The 26,180-nt window shown below is 37.3% G+C and overlaps 1 protein-coding gene and 1 long non-coding RNA gene across 6 annotated transcripts in view; one reads left to right on the top strand and one right to left on the bottom strand.

The window, feature by feature from the left end:
* Positions 1 to 21,552, top strand: part of PIK3R1 (phosphoinositide-3-kinase regulatory subunit 1) — a 60,135-nt gene extending 38,583 nt beyond the window's left edge. For 2 of the 5 annotated variants that reach the window (XM_077171954.1, XM_077171953.1), the window contains 11 exons: positions 159 to 360; positions 557 to 636; positions 10,516 to 10,618; positions 11,289 to 11,387; positions 11,514 to 11,694; positions 12,150 to 12,275; positions 13,269 to 13,411; positions 13,675 to 13,851; positions 13,949 to 14,017; positions 16,354 to 16,524; positions 16,985 to 21,552. In XM_077171954.1, coding sequence (XP_077028069.1) covers positions 159 to 360; positions 557 to 636; positions 10,516 to 10,618; positions 11,289 to 11,387; positions 11,514 to 11,694; positions 12,150 to 12,275; positions 13,269 to 13,411; positions 13,675 to 13,851; positions 13,949 to 14,017; positions 16,354 to 16,524; positions 16,985 to 17,174 — 1,541 coding nt within the window. In that variant the 3' untranslated portion in view covers positions 17,175 to 21,552. Of the gene's footprint in view, positions 1 to 158; positions 361 to 556; positions 637 to 6,696; positions 6,996 to 8,943; positions 9,124 to 10,515; positions 10,619 to 11,288; positions 11,388 to 11,513; positions 11,695 to 12,149; positions 12,276 to 13,268; positions 13,412 to 13,674; positions 13,852 to 13,948; positions 14,018 to 16,353; positions 16,525 to 16,984 lie in introns of those variants that run through there. The other 3 variants (XR_013180126.1, XM_077171956.1, XM_077171955.1) reach the window with 3 other exon arrangements.
* On the bottom strand, positions 21,240 to 25,825 carry LOC129132916 (uncharacterized). Its single transcript, XR_008535882.2, has 2 exons — positions 25,689 to 25,825; positions 21,240 to 22,150 (listed from the first exon to the last, which is right to left on the bottom strand). It is a non-coding gene; the product is annotated as an uncharacterized LOC129132916 (long non-coding RNA).
* Between the last annotated feature and the right edge of the window lie 355 nt (positions 25,826 to 26,180).

Here is a 26,180-nt window from a genome sequence, read left to right as displayed (position 1 = left end):
CTTATTTTAAAAGAAGAAAGATATCTTTTGGTTCTAATGAAGGACAGATTTTTTTTTTTCTCTGTAAAATTGGTGTCTCTAAAGGAGCCACATATAGTTTCATTTTACTTGAATGTTTCTGTGCTGGTTTCAAGAACCATTTATCTGTTTGCTTGCAGAAGTGCAAAGCTCAGAGGAATATGCTCAGTTGCTGAAGAAACTGATCAGATCTCCAAATATACCTCCTCAGTATTGGCTCACACTCCAGTATTTGCTCAAACATTTCCTCAGAGTTTGTCAAGCCTCCAGCAAAAATCTCTTGAATGCAAGGTCTCTGGCTGAAATTTTCAGCCCTCTGCTCTTCAGATTCCAGATAGCAAGGTACGTGGATCATCTTTACCATATTTTGTACTGTAAATATGAATTAGTTATATACAAAATAAGATTAATTAAATAATTTTCTGACCTTATTTCTGGTGTGAGGGCATTGTAGTAATTTTTTTCTATTTTGTTTTAATAATTTAAAGTAAACTTTTCTATTTCTCCTAGTTCTTACTGCCTAATCCATCTCTTACAGCTCTGATAATACAGAACACCACATAAAAATCCTAGAGGTTTTAATCACAAGTGAATGGAACGAGAGACAGCCCATACCAGGTAAAAAATATTTTTAATTTTAAAAGTTATATGTTCTCTTAAATATTAAAATTCAACTTAATGACTGTAAATGCTTGCAGTTTCTTCTATTTAAATCAAACTTCATGCAAAACAGAAGTGCACAATTACAGAGCTAAGCAGAAGTTGTGTCTTTTATAGTGGTGTTCAATGTTTGTTTTATAAGAAATAAAACATTTTTCGTTAAAATCATTTTAGTGCCAATAGTTTGTACAGCCTTAGGACTTTTGTTCTCTTTCAGTAAACAGCAAATTGGATTTTGTGAGTTTTTTAAGACCTGTAAACAAGTACAATGCATGTCATACAGTGGTGGGGGGGCTAATTCTTGGGATTTTATTGAGCTCTCAATTTACTCCCAGGCAAATTTTCTTAAATTTGCTATACTCTATGGAGACATTATTTACATACATATTTACATACATATTTTTTAATCCAGAAAAACAAAATATTTATTTATTAATATCAATAAATAATGTAAAAATATTAAGAGCCCATCCAGGAAAGTTAGTTCCTACTTGTATTGCTTCTGTTAGTTAACATCTAATTCAGTCAACAAATAGTAAACACACCTGTAATTTATGCAAAATCCCTGGGTTTGAATCAAGTATTCAGTAGAAGCAAGGCAGAGTTACTAACTATGTGTAAAGGGAATTATTAGTGCAGACAACTTTACATATTGGCTGAAAGCAATTCCTTTCACATCTTATTAACAGAGAATAATCTAACAAAGGAAAGTGTGAATAGAACATTGGACAGCCTATACCTTTCCCACCTCTGTGGTCAAAGGACAAAATAAAGTTCATGGCAGTAGGATTTCTAGGGTTACTTAAGTTCTGAAGAGCTAGAACACAGCAGAAAAGTGCTTTATTTCCTGTATTTCAGGCAGGCACATTGTATAATCCTCTTCATCAGCTAATGAAGATTAATTTAAAATGGCTAAAATTTTTGTTCCTAATACTGTGTTTGAAAGGCTTTTCTAATCTTGCCAGTTCTGTTAGTTAGGAAACTTTCCCTAATATTTTGTGTACATCTGTTTTCAGCTTGCTCTTTGGTTTTGTTCAATTTTGGTGAAGTAGTTAACAGAGATTTCCAGAACCGCTGTGTATTTTTCTGCCTAATGCTTTGTAACAGCTAGGAGAGTCCAGACTTATAGTATTTGTGCTGTTTTACTAAGAATCAGCAAATAGCTGCTAATTGTTAAAGAATTATTGTCTTTGTCACATGATGCAAGACCTAAAAAGCAAAACAGATTCTAATAGTCTGATGCTAATGGCATTTTTTGTAGTTACATGTTTGCAAATGCTTTGGAGTATGTAAATATATATGTCTCGAAGCTGGTTGGGAGGTTATAAGTTTCATTTAAGAGATCACTTTGTTGCTTATCTGCTTCATGTGAGGAAAGTATAAAAGTGAAAGGTGTTGATGTTAGAACTACTAATGAGAACAAGGAATCTAGTCATTTTGAGAGTGTCATTAGAGTGCTTGAAGAAATGCCATTGTATCCACCAGATTTATATGATTTGACACTACATTAATAATTATAATGGAAGACCTGATTGTTCTTAATATTACTTCTTACTTACTAATATAGCATGATGCAATAGTTTACTTTTACAGTCCTAGGATTTTTCATGTGATCTGTTCAAAAATAGAACTCCTTCCCTGTGCATTTAAGTCCATTATGTCTAGTAGAATGCTTTTTAGTAGAACATTTAGTAGAACACATGCACAAATATGCTGGAAAAAAACCTCAGATAGAAATTTTCAGGCTTTGTAGTGTCTGGTTAGCTAGTCTCTGCCCTCAGGCATGTAATGAGTTTGACTAATTTCCCAAAGTTGAATCTTACTAATATGTTCTGTAAGTTTGCAGGATTAGGTCATGAGTCCATTTCCACACCAGTATCATTCAGTAACCTGAACATCTGGAGTGGTCTATTTTTATTGTTCTCATAGAACTATAAAAAGCACTCTAAGATCTGTTTTTCAGAATTGTCATCTTTAAGATTACTGCTTTTAGTGGCTTGATTTTCCATAAAGACTGTTTAGATAGACTCTAATAAAAAGAAAATCCCAATAAAATATACCTTTTTTATCATGTAAGTATCTTGAGAATTACAATCTTAAATAGAACTTTACAAGTGGAGAATTTGAGAGGTCTTAAGCAGAAAGAAGTTTACTTATTGAAAATAACATCATGACAACTAAGTGATAACAGGGAAGCTAGTGCTGCCAGGTTTCTTCTCTTCACAGGCTGGAGTGATGGCTTCCTTCCTTCTTAATTCTTTTTGTTAAGATGAGAACATTCTGTCTAAAACAAGCTGTGCATGAAGTTCTAGTGGTATCTTATGCAGTATATAAATACATTAAATGTGGTGTTAAGAGATAACCAATCTGAATAGCAGGCAGATCGTTGCACAGCTGTGTGTTTTTTCCTTACTACATCACCCACTAATTATACTTGTTACCTGAAAACTCTAGAAAGTAAGCAGCGGGATGTTACATCTTACTGTATTTTAAAATTTGTATCTTAAATTAGGCATCTTCAATTGGACATCTTTTAGCTAGAGGGGTGCTTCTTGGATGTCATAACATGAATAAAATTGTTACTCCTAGACCATTACTTGACTTACCGCAGAACATATGGATTGGGGTACTTTTTCTGTCATGGTGTTCATCAGCAAACTATAGATTCTAGTTTGCGGATTAAAATAGTGCTTAGTCCTACAAAAATAACTGAAGTTAACAATACTTATTAATGAATTGTAGATTTTTGTGTAGCAGATGAAGACAAAGTAATGTTGCAGGAGAAATGAGGCTGGAAAAAATTAGATCATTTTTCTGGTTCTTGTCTCATTCTTCAAGTTTGTTCGTAGGAAAGACAAAAGATGGTGTTGGTGGGCAAGGCAGGTGATTTTTGTAACCTATCTGAACATCCCAGCTTGATGTACAGCTGCACAGACTTTAAAGAGCACAGTGAGAAACAAAGTACAAGCTTCTAAGTGTGCTATCCAAAACAGTACTATTAGAAGAAAATATCTTAATTGTAACATATATTTTAGCAAATAGTGCTGCTCAGGTCTCACAGAATCTCACACATCATACAGACTTGTGAAGGTAAATAGTGGAAAATAGGCTATATTAGGTATATTTGTAGGTATGGAAGACTGGGGTAGTTTTTCAGTTAATTGTCAAGGATCTTAGAGGCTCCTGGTTTTTCTTCCTGGAGGTGGCTTGCCCTGGATGAAGATCCCAAAGCTGCCCATAGTAGGTGTAGTAAGTGCTCAGAGCAACAGGGTCTGTTTAACACTTGTAGCTGTGAAAGCAGGCCCCACAGAGAAAGTTGGAAGTAATTTTTGGTGGGGAGTTTAGGGAGATAGGAGTCCTTTCTGGAGCTGGAGTGTGTGAGAATAATGTCTGTTTAAGGAAGGCAAAGAGGAAGTGGGATGTGGCGAGAGAGCAAGGGGATGTGGGGAGCTTGTAGCACTGCTGGTGAAGAGCAGAAGAGGAGCTACAGCAAAGAGCTGCCTTGTATCAATGAATCAAAGCCTCCAACAGCTTGTGCACTGACTAGAGCTGAGCTGCTTTGTCTGGGCTGTCTATCCCAGTTTATTCCTGTTTCCCAGGCTTGTATGTTACATTGTAAATAACAGCTCAGACTGAAATACTGCAGCCTGAAGAAGCAGTTTTTATTACTCAGAGCATCATACGCAATAATGAGTGAGGTAATAAGGCTGCCTTACATGTAACTGCTCACTTGTTGGGGCTGAGGTGAAAGTCATGGTAGCATCACCAAGGTGCAGAAACTTTGCTTTCGGCTACAAAAAATATTCACAAGAGTGGTGGCATAATAGCTAGAGCAGGGCAAGGTAAAGGCTGATCCAGTGCCTCCTGGAATTTGATTCCTCCTCAAAGGTACAATGCCTGTTGATACAGGCATTAGCCTAAAACCACAGTCGTGCCAGTAATGTCCTGGGGACATAAACAAATGTGTAGGAATGCTATCAGTTGTCAGAACTTATCTGCATCATGTCAGAGTCTTGGCTGGACTGCCAGCAGCGCCGAGCAGGGTTTGGAGCGGGCAGAAGGCTGCGAGTGCCCGGGACAGCGGACGCGGTGCCCACGGCGGCCGGGGGGACCGTGTGCGTCCGTGTCCTACCCAGCAGAGGGCTCCCCTTCTAAGCTAATAAAAGCCAGGCTGTATCCCCGACCTAACGGAAACCACCGCGCTTGGCTAACCACCGTACTTTGGAATGCCGTATCCTTGCTTTAAGGTTTCACACAAGCCAGTGCTTTATGTTTCTCAATAACTAATTGCAAGAATTTTATAAAAGTGAAACAATACGTACAACATTATTAGCATTTTTACAGATTGTTATGTCCTTGTGCAGGTATGTGTGTGTAAAACATCTGGAAGCATGTCAAAACTGCTTAGTTCTTTTCCTGCTTCAGACATAACATTTTAGAAAAAAAATGTGCTGTGTTAATAAAAGAACACTATGAATATGACTGCAAGGAATAGTAGGCTGCAAATTAAATGGGCACCACTCAAGATTTTGAAATTTAGATAAAAAGAAAAGATTTGGCAATATATCAAGGAAAATACAGGTGTGGGCATGTTAGTATCTCTTTTTGACAAGACACTTGTATCTCTCCTGCAGGATCATGAGGAACTCATTATCTCTGTGTGGGTATCTGTGCTTTTTTAGTTGATAAAAAGTGAACCAAGTTTGCATTGTCTTTTCTCTTCTGACTATATACATCTGTATTGTGGTCCTAAAAACCAAGAAATGTTCTCAAATCCTTCTGTAATTTTAGCAGTAAAGAAGTATATCAAGTATAGTCTGAATCTAAATTAGTTCAGAAACACAGGTTTCCATCTCCACTTGAAGTAGGCTGTATCTTTATGACTCTGCAGATTTAAATTATATTTAGAACTGACAATTGTTTGAGTAGGCAGAGGCTAAAACTAGGGAAGCAAGGGATTGTTATAGGTGAAGCTAATCAATCAAGTGCAAAACATAAATGTACTGCAGGTATTTGGGATTTCATTATTAGGTACAAGTGGTGTTTCATAGTGTAGGAGGATTTTGGTATGTGTAGTATGAAGGCAAAACTTTTCGATACTATTTGACTGCCCTGAGGAGCAACAAGCAGATCTCAAAGAAATTCTCAGTGTTTTTATTAGAAGTTCTCACTGTTTGCAAGAAGTGACAGGAAAATATTAGTCCTCTCTTCCCCTTTTCTTAATGTGTCTGCTTCTCCTTTTACTTTGAATTTATTTCCTTTTGGAAGTTTAACTGGCAAAGAAGATAACCTCTGTGGGCTCTTCAGTTGCTGCTCTGTTCCTTTAGCAATTTTGATCTCCACCAAACACTAAGGCAAGGAAAACAGATTTAACCTAAGCTCCTCCCTTTTTGTACCATTCCTTTTCCCACCTGCCTGCCCAAGAAATGAACTATCCGGATGTACTGGAAACCACCAAGGATACAGACAGATTTTTTTTCTAATATTTTTATTTTATAGGAAATTGATAAACAGTCTCACAGCCTCAGACTAAGGGTCTTGAAGCAGCACCTATATTTGTGATCCAGCATGAGTATGTACAAGGTGATGCTGTGCTTGCAAGCAGGCTATTTTGCTTGCACAAGGCTGCTTCTACAGATGCACCTCTTTTCAAGGAAAATTTTTATTCTATTTTTTTCTGCAGTTAGCCACTTCCTGTATTTGGCTGTTCATGGTGCTTTTCTCATCTTCAATGCTGCATGCAGCAGCCAGTGATAGGGACTATTTTAAGGCTTCTTACAATGGTCTTCTCATTTACTTAGCTAAAATGAGAAAGTTAGCTCTCCATTGGCCACTTGTTAGTTGATGACAACTTTTACTTTGAATCTGGCTCCCATCCCCCAGCTGAAATTCCTGGCTCAGCAAATATTTGAACCTACCCAAGTTAATCATGAAACTGAGATCTTTATCTGAGAGGGACGTGCAAGCTACTGAGGGTGGTGGTTTCTTTTTTTTCTTTCACAGTACTGAAGTCAGGTTCACTTTTTAATGATGAACCAGAGTAAGTGGATACCTTCTGCACAGCACAGAGGTTTAAGCAGTTGAGAGAGAAGGCTTGGATTTTCTCAGTTCCAATTACAACTCTACTAGGGGGTTTTATGGAACGTTGGTTGGAAAGCAGAGCAATTGCTTTTTCTTCATTGCTTCAGAGAAGCTTCCTAGTAAATGGAGATTTTAGGGTTTATTTTTAAGCAAGATTTTTATAAGAGGAAACCAATATTGGATTGTATTTTCGACTGTTTTACAAGAGCGATCACTTGCGATGCATAATTTACAAAGTAAGTGATTTTGAATTTCTGTGGTTTTTTCATCATCTTGTGGAAGTATTATACTGCAACTGATTACCAGGTAGAGCTTTAAAAGTTTTAGAGATACATGAATTCAAGTCTAGTACTTCAGTACCTCTCCAGCTTATATATGAAATGGGTAAAGCCTATCTGCCTCCTCTGTCTTTTCTTGCCTGCAGGCTAGGCTAGTCTGAACTGAACACTAACCTGATTATACAAGTTTGTTCAGTCCTAGATTTGGCCACCAGTGAAACTCTAGGGAAGTAATTTTTCCTGAAAGTCTTTATTCAATGGAATAAAAAAATTACTGGTTCCATATGAGACCTAAAAACAACAATTCAGTTTTTGTAGGAAATCTTTCTAAGTTAATTTAAATAATTACCTTGGCAAGTTAATTGTTTGGGTAGCAGGTGGGTTAAACCCCAAAGTTTAGCATTTAGACTTATGTCTGGGGTGATTCTCATTTTGGAAATTGAAAGAATCTTTGGAGCTTATCTACCTCAACAGGAAGGGGAGAGTCTACTTCAAAATGAGGCTTCTTAATGTACAAAGCAAACTAGCTTGAATCTTTTTGTATATGTTTGTACTCCAGACATGCTCTTGTATGTTAATGCTTGTCTGAAAGGGGTAACCTGCTCACGGGCACAGACAGTGGGGGGGTGAGGGGGGGCAGGGGTGAAATATCTGGAAATTATATAAATTGTGCTAATTTTTTTTAAATGTGAGATAGAGCACAGTTCAGCTGTTCCACAATTTCTTAATGTGTAAGGCACAGATAGTTGCTACAGCTAGTTTTCGTTGTAGTTATTTTTGGTCTCTGGTTTTCTCCTCCTATAGATTATAGCGAGTATATTGCTTTACATAGCATAGTAATATGCTGAAGTTAATAGTCTGTTCTGTCCATGTTTCTTCCAAGTGGTCTGAGAGCGTTATGGTCAGGGATGAGGGGAGTTAAGATAGAATATTTCTAAATGGTTGGAGGATGCTGCTGACATAAAGTTAAGGGGCAAAGGAGACACTGACAAGAGACTCTTGCTTTTAAAAACAATTAACTTGATAAATATATCAATGAGAATAGGGCAGAGAAACTGTGTGAAAAGGCAGACTAAATCTTATTTTGTCCTCACAGCCTTTTTTATGTTCAGCAAAACCATTTTTGAAGATTTTGCTCAGTTACGACTTTCTTCCATTGTTTGAGTGAATCAGCTGAATGTAAGATTACAATATTTGGGGTTTAGATTTCAAAATTAATTAATATAGATTGATTTGAATAGTAAGAGAGGAAAACATCTCTGCCGTAAGCACATTTATATCATAATATAAACTCTATCAGACCTATGTGCCCATAAAAATAGTAGAAGTATGGAGAGTTTAAAAACATAATCCATATCTCATTATGTGGATATATACATCTCTCTGTGTGTTTGTGTAAAATGAGTGTGTAATGGATATACACACAGAGTTATGCTCTTCTCTAATGCATCTCTAACATGTGCAGTAGTTATAGAATCCTTTTAAATATTTTTGAATGGCAAGCTTCAGGCATTTAAGCAGGAGAATGCACCTGAGATGTGACCAACCTGCTTCTGAAGGGAGCTGCCCTGTGTGTGAGTGTTGTTGCGCCTGTGTCTAAGAGCTACGTGCTGCAGCATATCAGCCTTTTGTCATCCTGCCAAGATTGGACTGTACCATGCTGCAAAGTCAGGAAAATGAGCCAGGAATATGGGCAAGGAGAGTCCACTTGCTCCTTTTGCATGTAATACCAGCTTTATATTGCAATTCTGCTAAATAGAGATTCTTCCCAAAATTGAAATTGTTTTAAGATTAATGTAGAAAAAAATGAGAAAGCAGGAGTGGTTTGGTGACATTATTTTGACATGATTGGCTGAGGATTATGATGTAATAGGTTACAGTGCAGCCCCTTATAGGTTTTAAAATGAATTCCAAGACACCATTACAAAGACAGCCTGACTCTTTTCTTGTATCTGAGCTTACTCAGTGAAACTCATACAAATGTACAACACTGTTTGGAATATGGAAGAACTGGATATAGAATATCCTAAGACAGATATAAATTGTGGCACAGACTTGATGTTTTACATAGAAATGGATCCACCAGGTAAAACTGCAGTCTTATTATAGAAGACTTAATTAATTTTTGTCTTTAGAATAGCTGCTGAAAAATTCTTACTGGATATATAGGATTTCTTTACTTTGTTATGGATACAAATAGGTTTCCTTTTTTCATAAATTAGAATAAAATTGTGGATTAGTGCATGGTTGTAGTAATTAGAATCTTAACATATTAAAATACCTGCTTGCTTACTTAATTGAATTTTTACTGAATTGACCTGTTTCTGTTTTGATTTTATTATGTCAGATGTAGTTTTAGTCCTGCTATTTTAGAATGTAAAAATTGTATTTCTTTTATTACTGTTTTTGCTCTCTCTGCTCCACACTGTGCCTAAAAGCAGATGCTGTAGTAACACTCATATTTCCTGAAACAGTAATTCCAAATCATTGGCTTGGATTGTTTAAGGAAAAAACATTTTTAAAATCTAGCAATACTAATTGAATGCCTGTTGTAGCATCATTTTTTCATATCATATGAAAGTATTACGCTATCCTGATATTCCTTGCAACTTTAAAAACATTGTCTTTTCAGCCTGGTCATAATATACAGGACAGGAATGTTGTACTTATTGGAGAACTGAAAGAGCTGAGTTGATTTTTAATCCTGATTCCAGTGTAGTCCCCCTTGTTACTAAATCAGTGCTGCAGTATCTTCTCTGGCACCCACTGGTATACATATGCAGCTTTGACATTGAAAAAAAAAGGGGGGGGGGGTGTTTTTTTAATCAGTCCTGGCATTTGGAACACAATTTATTCTGTGGGATACTAAGATTAATACAACGGATATTGGGGTCACAGATGGGTTTCTTAAACTGTTGGGTTTGTTTTTTTGGTTTTCTTGAAAATCATTGCACAGAATGCTGAGGATTTCAAAACCCTGATTCTTCTTCAAATATATTGTATTGCCATGGGTTTGCATCTTTTATTACTCAGCTTCTAGATAAGAAAATAGCAACATTCCTCTAAGATCATTACATAGAAGGATAAAAAAAAAAAAGTGGCATGTTTTATTACTTGTGTTCACCCAAAGATGGTGAAAGAAGGTAAAAACAAACTTCAGATTTTTTTTTCTCAAATGCTTTCTTCACAGGGGCAGGAGTTGAGTATGGTGTTATATTTTCCTTAAAATATTATTGCAAGATAGCATCATTTTTTGAAACAGTAAAACTTTTTTTTTAATTATTTTGTCTCAAAATTTCTTGATTCCTGTAGTGTCTTTAAATTCTGTTAATGATGGACAGCTCTATTTGGTAACCAGTTGTTTTTTTTTTAATGCACTCATAGAATTTTAAAATTTATGTAATAATGTGTAATTTCAAGGAATATATGGTAATGTTTTCAGTGAGTTACAACTTTTCTTCCCCCCTTTCATTTGCAGCACTGCCTCCTAAGCCACCGAAACCTAATACCGTAACTAACAATAGCATGAATAACAACATGTCATTACAAGACGCTGAATGGTACTGGGGGGATATCTCAAGGTAAATCACCTCAAGACATGTATTTCTTATGTTTGGCTTTGTGCTATTCTTGCTGTGCTATTCTGTGTATATGTATTAGGCTTTGAGTAAAGAAAATTCACAGTTTTAAGAGCAATTTTATGATAGTTTCCACCATAAACATATTACAGTTGGTTTTATTCCAAATATGACTAAAAAGTTACTGGCAGTCACTAAGAATGTAGTATGCAAAATGATTGTTCTCTTACTTTAAGACTTACATGAAATGCTTAGCATGAAAAGATAGCACTAAGAATTTTGTTCCTGTCTTTCATTCAGAACCTCAGCTGTAGGCACTATAGTCAGCAAGTCAGACTAACAAGTGCCATATATTAGCAACATTTTTATCTGTACTATATATAGCTATATTAGACCAGCACTGGCTGCTCCACTTGCATAGGCTTGTATGAACAAGCAGAAAGAGCTTTGTATGAATAATAATTTTGTCCAGTAGTGAGAGCACAGAGTATGCCATTTTTTATCCCACTTGTTCTCTAACAATGTTAAATAAGGTAATATATTAATATGGAGACATAGAAGGCTTCTAAAACACACTTACTTCAAAACATTTGATTTTGAATTTAGAGCACTGTGAAAGAATAAGTGTGTGAGAACTGATTGAAATTATTGGTTACTTTTGCTTTCATTTTAGAGAAGAAGTAAATGAGAAGCTTAGAGACACAGCTGATGGTACCTTTTTGGTACGAGATGCTTCAACCAAAATGCATGGGGACTACACACTGACACTGAGGTAAGACTAGTTACACTGGGTCCGTAATACTTGATAGTAAAATGCAACAACTGCTCTTAATGAAGAGTATTCTTTAGGAAATAGTACTTGAAGCATGCCTAACTTTTCAATATACTTTATTTGCAGGAAAGGAGGAAATAACAAATTAATCAAAATTTTTCACCGAGATGGAAAATACGGCTTTTCTGACCCATTAACGTTCAACTCTGTGGTCGAGCTAATAAACCACTACCGGAATGAGTCTCTAGCCCAGTATAATCCTAAACTGGATGTAAAATTACTCTATCCAGTATCTAAGTACCAGCAGGTAATTTAGTTTATTTTATTTGCATTTCACTAAAAAACAGAGAAATTATTGCCAAACTTGCCATACATGAACTTCAGCTCTGTTACTGTTCGAAAAAATCATGTGGGTACAAAACCTGATATTTTTGTTTAAAATCAACTCCATGCTTTGCATGTAAATATTTAAAAGTTTAAATAACGCAGATACACTGTTAGGAAATAAACATCTTAATAATTATCCCACTCAGTGGTGAAAGATGTAATTTTCAGTATAAAGCTAAACACTTGCAATGCAAAATTCCTTTTTATAATAATATCTCATTTGCATATTATGCATTTAGTGTATCTCCATATTGGTGAAAGAGGAGTCACATTTCCATGTAATTATCTAAGCATTTTTAAGCAGTTTTATCCAGAAAAGCTGGGCAATATAATTGTTTCCTTACAGAATATCTTTATTTCTGCTCATCATTCCAGGATCAAGTTGTAAAAGAGGATAGCATTGAAGCAGTAGGAAAGAAATTACATGAATATAATACCCAGTTCCAAGAAAAAAGCAGAGAATATGACAGACTCTATGAAGACTACACAAGAACATCTCAGGTAAGCTAGATTTGAACCAAAGGGAGAATGGAAAACTTTGCAGATTTTGAAGAATATTATTGTGAATTTGTATTGTCATCTTCCTACTCCTCTCTTCCACCACCACGGCATTGCCCTGATGTGCTTGCTCAGAACAGTGCAATTGCTTACTCATGTTTGAACAGCCACCACCTGTAAACTAAGCCACCCTCTGCCCAAGTCTGACATCTCCATCCAAAGCAAGTACATAACTGTCTTTATTTACACCACTTCTGCATACTGACCTCATCAATCTGAGTTACAGTTTTCAAGGCACATTTCCAGGGAAGCATTGCATTTTATTTTGAGTTTTTGAAGGGTCTAGTTTACCTATACAGGATAAAGAGATGACATGTGTAGAAAAAATGCAGGAATGAAAAGCTGCCTCTTTCAGCTTAATCAATTATTAGCCATGCCTTGAAGTGCCACTGAAAGTCCAGTTTTAAAGTCCCAGAATCAAGACTGCTTCTTAAAAGTGTGCAGGAAATACACCTAAAGATAATTGAAGAAAATTGGAGAATTGCTGCCAACTTGAACTAATGACTTAAAACCTGGCTACCAACTAGGTATGTAGGGGCAGAAGGGTAAACTGGATAACCTCCTGAGACCTCTCAAGGCCACCTTTATTTCAGAAAGCCAGGTGTGCCTCTAACGACTTGAGTTCACACTAAGGGCAAAGTGCACTGCCATAAGGTTCTAAGCACCAATTTATTTATACAAAGCAAAGATTGTAAGTGATTCATTTTTTAGCAGTTCTATTTCTTGATAAACCTCATCATGGAAATCTTATCATGGTAACCTTTTGCACAGGCCTGTTGTCTCTATGCCATGAGGCTCAGCAGACAAAATACGTTTCGGTAAAGGGATATTGAAAGGAAATTCTTCTACAATATCCTGAAGTGTTTCTGTGATACAAGCCAATAACTCTTCCCCTTTATCTGATAACAACTGCAATAACAATTATTTTATTTTCAGGAAATTCAAATGAAAAGAACAGCCATCGAGGCATTTAATGAAACAATAAAAATATTTGAAGAGCAGTGCCAAACACAGGAAAGATACAGTAAGGAATACATTGAAAAATTTAAACGAGAAGGAAATGAAAAAGAAATACAAAGGTCAGTATTTGATTTTGAGTACCAAATTGTATGATTTTTGAAAAAACAATGCCAAGTATAGGTCTGCCTAAAATTGAAGCAAGATGGCAAGTTTTAAATTGTTCAGCTGTAAGCAAAGAAGCCTCGAATAGGGTAGACGTGAACTGGCAAAATATATAACTATATCTAGAGAAAGAATCTGTTCTCTTAGGTGTCTACACCTCTAAATAGCAGACTATAAAGTTATGAAATCAGAGTGTAACCTGCCACATTGTTCCATCTAGAATCATGCACAACTATGAAAAACTGAAGTCTCGGATAAGTGAAATTGTGGACAGCAGGCGTAGATTAGAAGAAGATTTAAAAAAGCAAGCAGCTGAATATAGAGAGATAGACAAGCGTATGAACAGCATTAAGCCAGACCTCATACAGCTGAGGAAGACAAGAGATCAGTACTTGATGTGAGTACCATGAATTAAAAAATTTTAAGTTGTTTGGTTTTCAATGGTTTCCAACTTTTATGACTAAAAATTAATTTCATTTGCAATTATTGTCCAGGTGGCTGACTCAAAAAGGCGTTCGGCAAAAGAAGCTAAATGAATGGCTTGGAAATGAAAATGCAGAAGAGTAAGTATTGAAAGATTTAGATATTTCTAGTTTTTTCAAATCACCTAAATACAGAAGTGAGATAAGGCATATTTAAGTCTTGGACCAGAAAGAGTAAATCTCAAGCCTAGGTCTTCAGTAACAATGCATAGTATTAAGACATGACAGCCTACATAATGCAAGAATTAGAAGGGATACTGTCTCACCCTGTACCCTCATCCTTTTTTCAGCAAAGCGCATATTCAACTTACTGTAGCAAAGCAATGAAATGTAACCTATGTCTTTTATCTTACCAGCAAAATTAAGTTCATAAGGTGTTAGCAGTTTAGAGAGATGTCATATGGATGGGTAAATTATTCAGACAGTCTCTTAGGCATAAGCAAGCTTTTTCCAAATCTCATCTGTGTGTCCCATGATGTTATCCAGTATAGGGGTACCCACATCATTGTGTCACATTGCTATTGGAGATGAAAAATTTGTGTGTGCTGAGGAATATCCTGTAGTTTTGTGGTCTGATTTGTTTTCCTAGAAAATGGCAGGGTAGTATTCTGTCATTTCAGTTTAGTTTACTGTAGGTTCTGACAGAAGCTAGGCTGATGAATACATTTCATTTTATTCCTGGGAAAAAAAGGCAGAAAGTGCATGGGTTGTGTAAACATTTAAACAGGCCAAATTTAAACAAAAGCAAGACACAAAATAATATCTGAAGCACAGTAACAGTGAAAAATGAACAAATAGAAAAATCAACATTGTCTCAGTAGTATTTGTATCAACATTTTCCGCCTATGTAGTTTCTTATGCATCCCTTTTATGTTGCCTGGTTGAATATAATATGAAAGCAGCAGACTGACAATGACTGTAGTGCATTCTGCCTCGCATTCTGGCCTTGTCCATATCTATTTTCATTTGGCTTGGTTTATTGTTAATAAATAAATTCTTACTGTTATCCTGGAAATTGTGCTTATCACTGTGGTAGTAGCAGGAGATAAAATGACATACACATTTTAAAGCCATGTTGGTTTCTCAGTCTTAGCAAAGATTAGATGTTGTAAAATAGGTAGGCACCTGTTCCCACTAGTGTTCCTATCACTTAAACAGTAGACAAAGAACACTCTGTGGGTTTAATGTAGCATCAAAATAGTAATCAAACTGTTTAAAGAAAATCTTAATTTTCTCTCACTCTAATACCCTTGCTGGCCAGTCTGGTAACTACTGAAAAATTAAACTTTTAGAATATGGCTTTTCTTCTGAAGTTGTATTGCAGAAAAAAAATCCCCAATAGAATAAGCAGGATGAAAACAAGAATTGCTTTCTCTAGATGCTGGTTGAAAACAAAGCTACTACTGAATGTATGTGAATGTCATGCAGGTCAAAAGAGTGATGGGATAAGGCACCTGGAAATAGTGTTATCTGAAACAAAAAGAACCTTTTCTCTTTAGGAAAAATAGAATTCTGTGATTACTGGTTTCTGTAGACTACTTTGAGAATCTTCAGAAAAACAGAACCGTGGATGAGTGAGAAGTTATCTTTTCTTAGACCAAGGAAAACTAATTAAAAGCCTATTACAGAGAGAATAAATGCATTAGCCTAACACAGACTTATTGCAAGCAGAACAGGAGAGGCAGGGCCAGCCACTGCAGACTGTTGTGGGATTGGGGAGCTTTGGAACTGCAGAATTCCAAGGTGATACCCACACAGCTGAACCAGATGCTTCTTTTTTCATGGTGGCTTTAGCTCAGAAGGTTCTCCTTAACTCTGAATCAGCTTTATAGTTGGTGGCTGATTTAGTAGAGAAGCATGTATTGAATGATATTTTCACAATCTCCTTATAAGGGGCAGGGGGGGCAGGGGAGAGAGAGAGAGAGAGAGAAAGCATTCTACTGCTTTCTTGCACCTTTTCACAAAGCCATTCCCCTATAAATAATTAATGCCTCCCTGTGCAACTGCTCAGAGGTTCTCTAGGCAGCAGCTGTAGTTGATATATTGCATGATTTTTCACTGCTGACCAAGTGTTCTGATCTTTGGAAATGAAGCTGACTCAGAGGGTACTGATTTTGTTGGGCTTGCTATTTACCAAAACAGTGAGCAATGGCAGAAGTACTAAAGTGCTCACAGCATATTCTGAAAAATAACACATCATCTTTTTATACTCTTCCTAAAATTTACGTTTCAAAGAAACAAGAAACAGAGCTCATATTTTACTTTTATCCAGTGGTTTAAATGGTGCAGTATTACTTAGTTTAAATCCCCAGTTTTACCTAGGAGGCATCCTGCTAACAACTGTAATATGGAATAAAGATTACTTAATTAGTGGATTTTGTTCTGTGTTTCACAAACAGATTTTTTCTTTCCAACAGCCAATACTCTATGGTAGAAGATGATGAGGACTTGCCCCATCATGACGAGAGAACATGGAATGTGGGAAATATCAATAGAAGCCAAGCTGAAAATCTGCTGCGGGGAAAACGAGATGGAACATTCCTTGTTCGAGAGAGCAGCAAACAAGGCTGCTATGCCTGCTCTGTTGTGTATGTACCCTAACTTGTGAATGATATAACCCACATGCAAGGGGCTACCTTCAGCTGGGGGCAGATAGTCACTTGCATATGCACAATTCCTCTTGGACTTTTTGGCTTAGTAGCAGCTCAAGGACTCCTGAGGCCATTCCTATTGCTGCTCCATTTCCTACACAGCTCCAACCTATGCCACTCCCACAGAGGAGCCTCACTCAGAGGGGGAACCAAAATATGTGTGCTCTCCTTTCTGTGCAGCCGCTAAGTCCTGCCTATCTCCTTCCTCCCTAAGCTAGGATGACATTCACAAATTTGGACTCAACATACGTTTTTACCATTATCCCACCACAAAACAGAGGAATTCTATGTACTGACTAGCATCTTAAGATGTATTGCTAATACCTTATTTTCTATCTTAATTTTACTGTACTCAAAAACTAAAAATTGTTTGGTTTTGTTTTGTTTTTTTTTTTAGGGTGGATGGTGAAGTAAAGCACTGTGTCATAAACAAAACACCTACTGGGTATGGATTTGCAGAGCCATATAACTTGTACAACTCGCTCAAAGAACTGGTGCTACATTACCAACACACATCACTTGTGCAGCACAATGACTCTCTCAATGTCACGCTAGCCTACCCAGTATATGCACAGCAGAGGCGATGAAGATCCTGATACTCTGGGTTGTTTGTTGGTTTTTTTAAAGAAATTATATGGCAACGTTGAGGCCTCTGGAGAGAAAAGGCTTCTTTCAGCTTTACTCAAGAATTTGTAGTATCAAAGCTATTTGTCTTCAGATGGAACTTAAGATTTCCTTCACAACTGCAGTGGGAGAGATCACAGTGTTATGCTGTAAATGTATGTTTGTAATCTGAAGTGCTTTTTTTTTTTTTTTGTAATTATAAAAGAAAAACACAAGAGAAAAATCCAAACCTGATCTCCCTGCAGGGACATAGAGGCCTTTAAGCATGGTGCTTGTTTACGACCACTTCTGAACCTTTACCAGCTAGAACATTGGATTATCCAGACACAAGGTATAAGAGGTTTGTGTCATTCAGTTATTGGAATTTCGTGGTCATAATCTGACTTGGAATGGTGTTGCTGCACTCAGTGGATCCAGACATACAGCATTGTGGTTCTATTTTGGTTTCTGGTGAATGATATGTAGCAGAGTGGCACTTTCATTTCTAAGGGACACTTTAAAAGGACTTCAGTTACAGTATGTTGCTCAGAGTAATTGTAATAGCAAAGTGCCAGGAAGTGTTTTGTTTAGATGATTAAAAATCCTGTTTTTAGAATATATTTAAGACTGAAGAAAACAGGATTTTCAATGGCATACAGTGTATAATAATGTACATAGTACTGGATGACTAACTGTCATTGATGGAAACTGTCAATACCAAACTGCTTCGTTTTTTCCTTTTCTCTTTGCTGAAAGCTGAATTTTTAGACTATGCTATGCAATACTGAATTTTCTTTAGGCTGTAGTCTTCTCTCAAGCATATCTACAGATTAAGCTTGTTTTTCTTGGTTTTTTGTCATCTTCCTTTTTTTAATTTCTTTTCCTTAAGGATATTCTTCCTGGTGATTACTTTTTGTTAATAATTTTCTTGTTTGTTTTGTTTTGTTTTGTCTTTTGCTTTGTTTTGTTTTGTTTTAATGTACAGGGAGCCAGCAAGAGTTGGCTTGAAAATTTAAACTATGAAATATTTGACAATTTTCATTGTATAGAATATTGAGCTACTAGCTCAAAGTTGAAAAACTTCATAAATTTTTTTTGACTAAATACTTTGTTGGGCAGTGCCTGATAAGCTTCAAAGCTGCTTAGTTCAATAAAATTATATGAACATTACAAAATATCACTGAGTCCAACAATACTGTTTCAGAGATATCTTTAGAATACGGTACCATGCTACATTTGCTTCTTGAAGCATTTTGGACTTCTATCATGATTGTCTTTGTATATGGAAGACAAGGAAAATAGTGTATCCTTCTTTGATAGTGACTGCAGAAATAAATGGGGATATTTTGCTACTGCAGTGTAGAGTGTAGATAGTTTGGATCTCAGAATGAATCCACCTTCACAGTAAATAAATGACTTCTTGACCTCCTGTGACAGAATTTTTGTCAGCCTGTAAAGGTATTTTCATTTCACATGAAGGAAGTTTCTCCAATCCGTTGCCTAGGTTTGTTTTTTGTATTAGTATTGTGGAAAAAAAACTTCCACCTCTACAGAGAACATTTGGATACAATATAGAACTAATTAAGACTGGAAAATATCTTTTTTTAAAATGATTAGGCTATGATATGTATTTTCAAAAGTCTGTAGGCTGAGGCAGTATCAAAGTGAACACTTCAATAATTTTAGGGCACCAGAGACTTACAAAATCATGGTTCAGTTAAGGGAAACAAATACATAAATCTCACTAAAACAGAGTTACCCACAATCCTGAGATAGTTCACTGTCAATGGTTTGCAATGGTTATTTATTGTCCTGACTACTGAGGAAATTTACACATTGCAAATCAATAAAGTAATGACATTCAGAGAAATCTTGGAGAAGATTTGACTAAGTGAACATATGAATTATTCTTCCCCCAAGATGCAAAAGATAAGATCTATTACTATTAAAGAGAGTTGCACACACAATCAAAAGAATGAGACCCATGGATTTCTCTCATAATAGCTCTGGTTAGAGATCCTTGTGTTTTATTTCAAAGTACGCAATGCTTTATAAGCTATTGGAAATAATAAGAAGAAATTCGCCAGTCTCCACTAATCTTTATATTATCCTTTCATTTTTACATTGTTACTTCAGTTCTGAGGCTGTAAGATTTTTAATTTTACTTTGACTTTGTAGTCTATTTTTTTGGTGGGTTGTCTTAGTTTTCCTATAGTTGTATTTTCTTATTTGTATCAGGAAACAAGACCCAACAAATATTGTTTCACGATAGTCATCACTTAGAAAATTATTCTGAATATTTTTCCTGAATAGAAGTTTAGTCTTCATGCCTTCTCTTTCTCATTCCACACTTTTTTCAGGCCTGTAGGACCATGTGAATCTGTTATACAAATAACTGGTTTATACTACAAAAAACACCAACAATTACTCTAGCATGCCAGTTATACTACTGGGCTTGAAGTTACAGATTAGTTCAATATACAGCAGTTTAACGCTTATAGCAATCCAAGATATTCTTTGGACGTATATTAATTTCTGAATGTTAAATATTTTAAGAGTAAAATTGTATTTTTTCTCTGTAGGCAAAATATATGTAATCTGAATTGATGTTTCACGTAGCATTTGTCAAGAAATTTTATCATAGTTAAAGCATTTGGATCTAATTTTCCTCATTTTAAGAAAACCCCTGCTATGTCAGTGGGCCATATCCTTAGCATGCCCAGCCCAGTATGGAATATAATTCATTCCTGTGTGCTGTGCAACTTCTCTTTGTGTGTGGCTGTAGCAGAAAAAAAATAGTGTGTGTGCAGATTTGACACTTGCTTTTCTTGCACAAGCAACAATGAGAAATAAGCCCTATGTTGTAATGATGAATGCTTAGGGCTTCTTAAGGGGATGTTCTGCCTACACAGGGTCTGTGCAATTTGCAGGGATCATTTACACCCTCAAATTGGCATGAGTGGGTTTTCTTTGGTACTTACATATTGTGTGGCCTCTGCATTTCTCTCCCTCCTTAATGCACAGAGCTAAGTCCTGCCAAAGGCCCTATTCACTGCAGAGTTGTTTGTCTTTAATGTACCATATTGTTCACTCCAGTTTTGATCTGATCTCAGACTGCTATATACAGAAAAAAAAAGCATGGGGATATAACTAAAGAAACACAGTGTTTTTCTGTATTTCTATTGATGCAAAGATTTTTTCATCGAATATAATCAATGGATGGGCTTAACTCTGTTACTTTTTTTTTCTTTTTTTGATTTGCATAACTTTTCGTTTTATTTTAAGTCCCTGAGTTATGCTGCACTGCAGCATCTCTTTCACAAGGCCTTTGAAAGGCATGAGACATTGCAAAGAGAACCAAAACTCACAGGCAAAATTAAGAGTTTCTGATTTAATTCAGCTGAAATATGAATTTGCAGGTTGGGGATGCATATCTGTGCATACTCATTACACACTTGCTGTGTTTATGTATGAACAGTTCCCAATATAGATGCATTTTCACAGAACATGATCATTTTGCTGAATTTAGTAAGCGATATCATTAACTTTGTTTAAAGACACACACATGCACACTAGACCTTTGTGGGTGCAGCATGTTTCCAGATACAGTTAGAAAACTGAGTTTCTGTGTTGTTGGATAGTTTCTTTTAAAAAAAAAAAAGAAAAAAAAAAGCTTGTCTGTATGGTTCCGTTATCTTGTCAAGCAATCTGTAAAACCAAATCTTCAGATTTTCTATTTGGTGTCAACTGTTCTGTAGTGAAAAAATGGCTTTGTCTTGTAATTGGCAATGAAATAATAATGCTTGGGAAAACATTCAGATGCTTCTAATGGGGAAAACTGCCGATTTTCACACAGTGCTTTTGCTATGCATGGTATTAAGTTGGGAAAGTGAATCCTGATACTGGTTTTTTTCAGGGTCACTTTAGAAATGGGCAGCTCAAAGCATAATGCCTCCCATGGGACAAGGTTACAAAGTGCAACATTTTATGTAGAGTCATGTTCTGTTCACTGCAGCTGAGACTAAACTGTAGGAGTTGGTAAGGTTACATTGCACTTGTCCTGATGAGATTGCATTAGCTGCCCAAGATGCTGCTATTTTTTTTTTTTATTCTTGTTTTTTGAAAATAAAGCTCTGTTCTGTTACATGTCTTTAAAACATTAAGATTGCTTTGTTTTAAAATTGTCGTTGAGGAGGTGGAGAGTAAAGCAGATTGTAAATTGCCTTTACAAGGCAACAGTGAAAACATGCCTCCTTAAAATTTTGTTCAAGCTGTAGAATTGATGGAGCTGTGTCTTGTTTTTGAGTTGCTTTAAAAATGTAATAAGTCTTCAAGCAGAATAAAGGTTGTTTTGAAACAGCAGTTCATTTGTTGGGGCTTCAATAACGACTGTGCTATCTATTTACCAGCTATCTATTTGCCTAACTCCTCCTGTCAATATGTGGCCTTCTTTGAAAATGATACCCAAATGCTCTTATTATTAGAGGAACTAGGGAACAAATCATTTCAGCTGACTCAGAGCCATTTTGTGTCTTGAACTGAATGAGGTAGTTGAGTAGCTCCAAAATAATCTCTTGTCAAACAGTGACAAAATGACACTTTTGCTCATCTCATACTATTGCAAAAACAGTACAATACTCATGATCTGTGATCTGCCTCTTGCAGTACAGATAAAGTTATGGTTCTTCTGAAAAGTGTGAGTTTTGTCACTGATTTCCATGAAGCCGGCCTGTCAGCATTTGTAATTGAAAGTCATTTACCAGCTTCCTGTCTGCATCTAATTGTGAAACCCAGCACAAGAGTGGAGAAGAGGGAGGAAGTATGGGGGGGAGGGGATTGGGTAAGGGCAATTGTGAATATTGTCTGCTTCCCCTCATTATTGGTATATGGTATCTGACTTCTTCGAGTTCATTCATATCTTGCCCCAAGAGAGGTCCTCCAGGGAAGTCAGCCAGCCATTCTGGAAGAAAAAAGAGATTCCTATTCCCATTCTGTCCAAGGTTTCCGTTCTAAACTTTGCTTACATATTGCTCACACTAATGTGGAAATACCCTTGACTGAGATATTCAGCCCCAACTTGAACAATTTTTAACAACCACAACATTGTCACTGGCCCTTAGAGATTCTTACAAGAAATTTAGACTAAGAGCTATTACTGTATTTTTAGCCTGCTTAATAGCAAGAGGGGCTAGACCTCTAGCACTTGCATCTGTTGCAGTTTTTCTCAGAAGACTGACACTTTTATACTGACACTGAGTTTATCTCTCTCCTGCCCCCTGAACCAATGTTGGGTTCTGCAGCCACAGAGTCATCACTGAAAAATAAGGTGAGGTAAGTGGTGAATCATGTGTTATCTATCATCATCTATTGGAGAGAAATTAAGACTGATGGATCATAATCCAGAAAAATCTATGGACTGGCAGATTTCGTGCCAGTATCATACATTGTATAGAAATCACTTGACAGACTAGAAAAGTAATTTGCAAAAATGCCATTCTATTTTTACTGTCTGCAGACAAATGCCCCCCTATTTTCCCTCTGCTTTCTTGCTAAACTTTGATGGTCACAGAATCATAAGAAAACTGCTTAAATCTATTTTTGTGCAGATACAAATGGGTGTGATATTTTTAAAGGCTTGGGAATGCTCATGGGCTGGGACTTTTTCTCCCAAAGTTGCTTGACTCGTGCAAAGTTGTGTGTGAGTAACTTCACACAAGTCTCTTTATTTGAGCCATGAAGCCAAAAAGGGGAGGGAGGTTTTGAAACTCGCTGTTGCTGTTTCTGTGGCTCTGCATGGACCAACAGGTACTCCCAGGGCTGCAGCTGGGCACAAAAGGGCAAGGGCAAGGAGAGCAGTTCCTCTGAAGGCCTGGGCCACCTATCGCTGCTCATCATGGCCCTCCCAGCTGTCACGGGGGAAGAGCTGCTCTTGTTCTTATGGACTCTCCTGAAGTGATTGCCATTAGGATACATCTAACATTTACCACAGGGGCCCCAGTCCCTCATTTAGAGGGTGCAAACTGAGGGAATAGCAAACAGCAGGGACTTGCCAGCATCCCTGACTGGAAAGAAAGCTAAAAATAAATGGTTTTGCTTTCCCTGCAGAACAGCTTGTGGGGGAAGGAGGTCAGACATGCTTCCAGACAGATGTGGGCTGTGCAAGAGGCATCAGGCTTCCCTACTGCCTCTGGTACATCAAAAGCAGGAACTCTGGGAACACCACGTGGTTCTGGTGTCTCTTTTAATCCCCTTGAGGACCTATGTCCTCAAATACATAGACCACCAAAAAGAAAAATTCTGTTGGGACCTTCTAGATAAACGGATATTAATTGATCAGCCACTATTTAAACTTTGGATAATCTTTGCAGGGACAAGCCTTTTGACCTCTGATCAAGCAATGAGATAACTGGAAATGCCCTTCTTCAAAAAAAAGGGCTTTTATCCATGGGTATTCCAGGGCTTGTTTTCTGCCAGAATGGCATTACAAGGACACCACTTGTGCCATTCTGTCCTCTATGAAGAAATTACCTTTGCATACTAAAAATGGAGGCATTTAGGGTTACTGATTTAAATGTGCAAATATTTACAGGACTAAAATTTAACAGGGAGCATATAAAAGGATCTAAAGCCTACCATTCTCAGGTCTGTGAACAAAAAATATTGACAAAACTGGACATGAATATAGTTAATTCAGATGATGATTTCACTGTCCTGTGTCTGGAATTCCTAACTCATTAGAAGTCCATAGCCTGAGAAGAAAGATAATGAATTCATACCTGAGAGCATTTAATCCTCTATAAATGTTTGTTTTCTACATGGTTTACTTTTTCCCCCCAAATCTTGTGCTTGGTATAAAACAAATATTGCTGGATTCATAATTTTCACAATTTTGTGAAATTATTTAATTTTCACATCATGTTCATGTTGTAATTGGTGGAAGTCCTCCAGCAGTCATCCATGGGGTGTTAGGCGAAAAAGACACACTGAGAGTCAATGTTTGGAGTCAATTCTGCAGGAATTGTGTGTCTTGTCTGTGTGACAGGGTCACCCATTACCCCTGCCTGCACAGTACCCATGGCAGTGGTTCATACAGGTGATGGCTTTCATGGGCCCTCGTGCCTGTCACTGCACTCACAGCAATGAGCAGTAAGCTTTACCTATCTAAGAGGTATAGCAACTCTTAATAGCTTGCTTGCTGTATGGCTGAATGGGAGTAGAGACCTCCTAGAGCATGATGTGGAAATACAAGATGAGTGCAAATCACGAGGTGTCAGAACTGGAGCCAGACCTGGGAGCAAAGGTGAGAGGAGCAGCTTTGCACCTCTCACTGCAGACTGAGCGAGCACCTCCCAGCCAGACTGCACCGTCCAGTTGCCTTCCACCCTGCCTGTGAAATAGATGAAGGATTGGCCTTGAGTGAAGGCTGTCACTTAAAAATATCAGCTGTTTGCATTCTCATGCAATTTGCAGCTCTTCATTGTTTCAGAAAGACAGTGAGTTTGAACATTTAGAGGCAGGATTCATCTTATCTAATTTTAAGCACATGAAGAAAGGCTCTTCATCAAAGCTGTCTGGCAAAACTCTCTTCAGAGAGAGCCAGGCAATTCCCCAGAGTGATTCACCCCTCCTACCTCAGGCACTATTCCTAGGATGCAGTGAATCACTCTATGGAATCGTTCCATTGACTGGAAGGAGAGGCCAGGCAAATGACTTATGCTAGATTGCACCTTTAATGTGGCTAAGGTTGGATGAACTCAGTCTCTTCCCTGCTGATAGGCAGTTCAGTTTTAGTCTTTCCAGTACAGCTGCAATGTCTTCTGCTCTTAGGCATAATGATAAAGGACAATTAATTTCGGTCTGGAATTTCAATTGGTTCATAGAACTTGGGGTTTTTCATAATAATTGCAAGGGTGACAGGTTCAAAGAGATGCTGGCCCATATCTTCCTTGGAGATGTAATGCTGGACTCCACACAGAGGAATGCAGATAAGCAGTAATGCCATGATACTACCACCTTCTCTGACTGCTTCAGAGAAAAACCTGGCACTGCCTCAGACCTGGCTTATCAGTGCCTCCCAACAGCCTGTCTTTGTGAGGGCTATAGACCTATCTTTTGAGGAATAATTTGGTCTTTTGCCAGCCATGTGGTCACTGAAAAGACATGGATGAAGAAGATGCTGCTTCTTTTTCCAAGATCAGTTTGTTAGTCACCACATCTATATTTCCTTTCTTATCTAGGGGAAATCTAGGGAACTTGACTTTCTTTCCTTCCAGTTGGTCCATAGCCAAGACCACAGGGTGGGGTATTGTGATAGTAAAACTAAGATAGGAAGGACTTTAGTCAAATTACCTCCCAGTCAGACTGAGTTCTACCTCAGGGCAAGAGAACTGTGTGAAATCCCCCAGGCATCTACTACATGAAAAATTCAAGAAGGTGGCAGGTCCTATGGTGATTTTTGGGTACATTATGTGTGCATACCTACTCCAGTTAAACCAAACCTTTCAGTGCAGAGTGTTCTACTGGGAAGAGCCTGGAGACAGCCTGAGGAGTTTCCCCATCCAGTGAAATGGAAGATCTGGCCTTGAATAGCTTCAGTGGCTAGAGCAGATCCAGTGTCAGGTCAAAGGCAGGAACATTTTGGGGAACTGAGATGAAGGAAGACAAGCTGCTATGCAAACAGTCTGTTGCTCTACTGATAAGAGGCAATGTAAACAAGAAAGCCAGGGATTGACAAACAACCCTTGAGCACCAGGATTTCTCAGGATATGTCAGTAAAATCCTCAGAGTGGGTTCACAGCATTGCACTGTAGATTTCTGGGCAAGAACATATTGCTTCTAGGTGAAAACAGACTGACCTAGCTCCTGAGTGAATTTGTACAGCCACTCTCCTGCAGAGCTGTATTTCAGACAGAATGAGAGGACAAACTGATTTAAAGGAACAAAAAAAAGGCCAACTGTGTGCAAATACACACAATTAAATGACATTTTAA

This window comes from Agelaius phoeniceus, chromosome Z (assembly GCF_051311805.1).
Source record: "Agelaius phoeniceus isolate bAgePho1 chromosome Z, bAgePho1.hap1, whole genome shotgun sequence".
NCBI lineage: Eukaryota > Metazoa > Chordata > Aves > Passeriformes > Icteridae > Agelaius > Agelaius phoeniceus.
The sequence above is the reverse complement of the archived record's forward strand: the minus strand, read 5'-3'. Positions and strand labels throughout refer to the sequence as shown.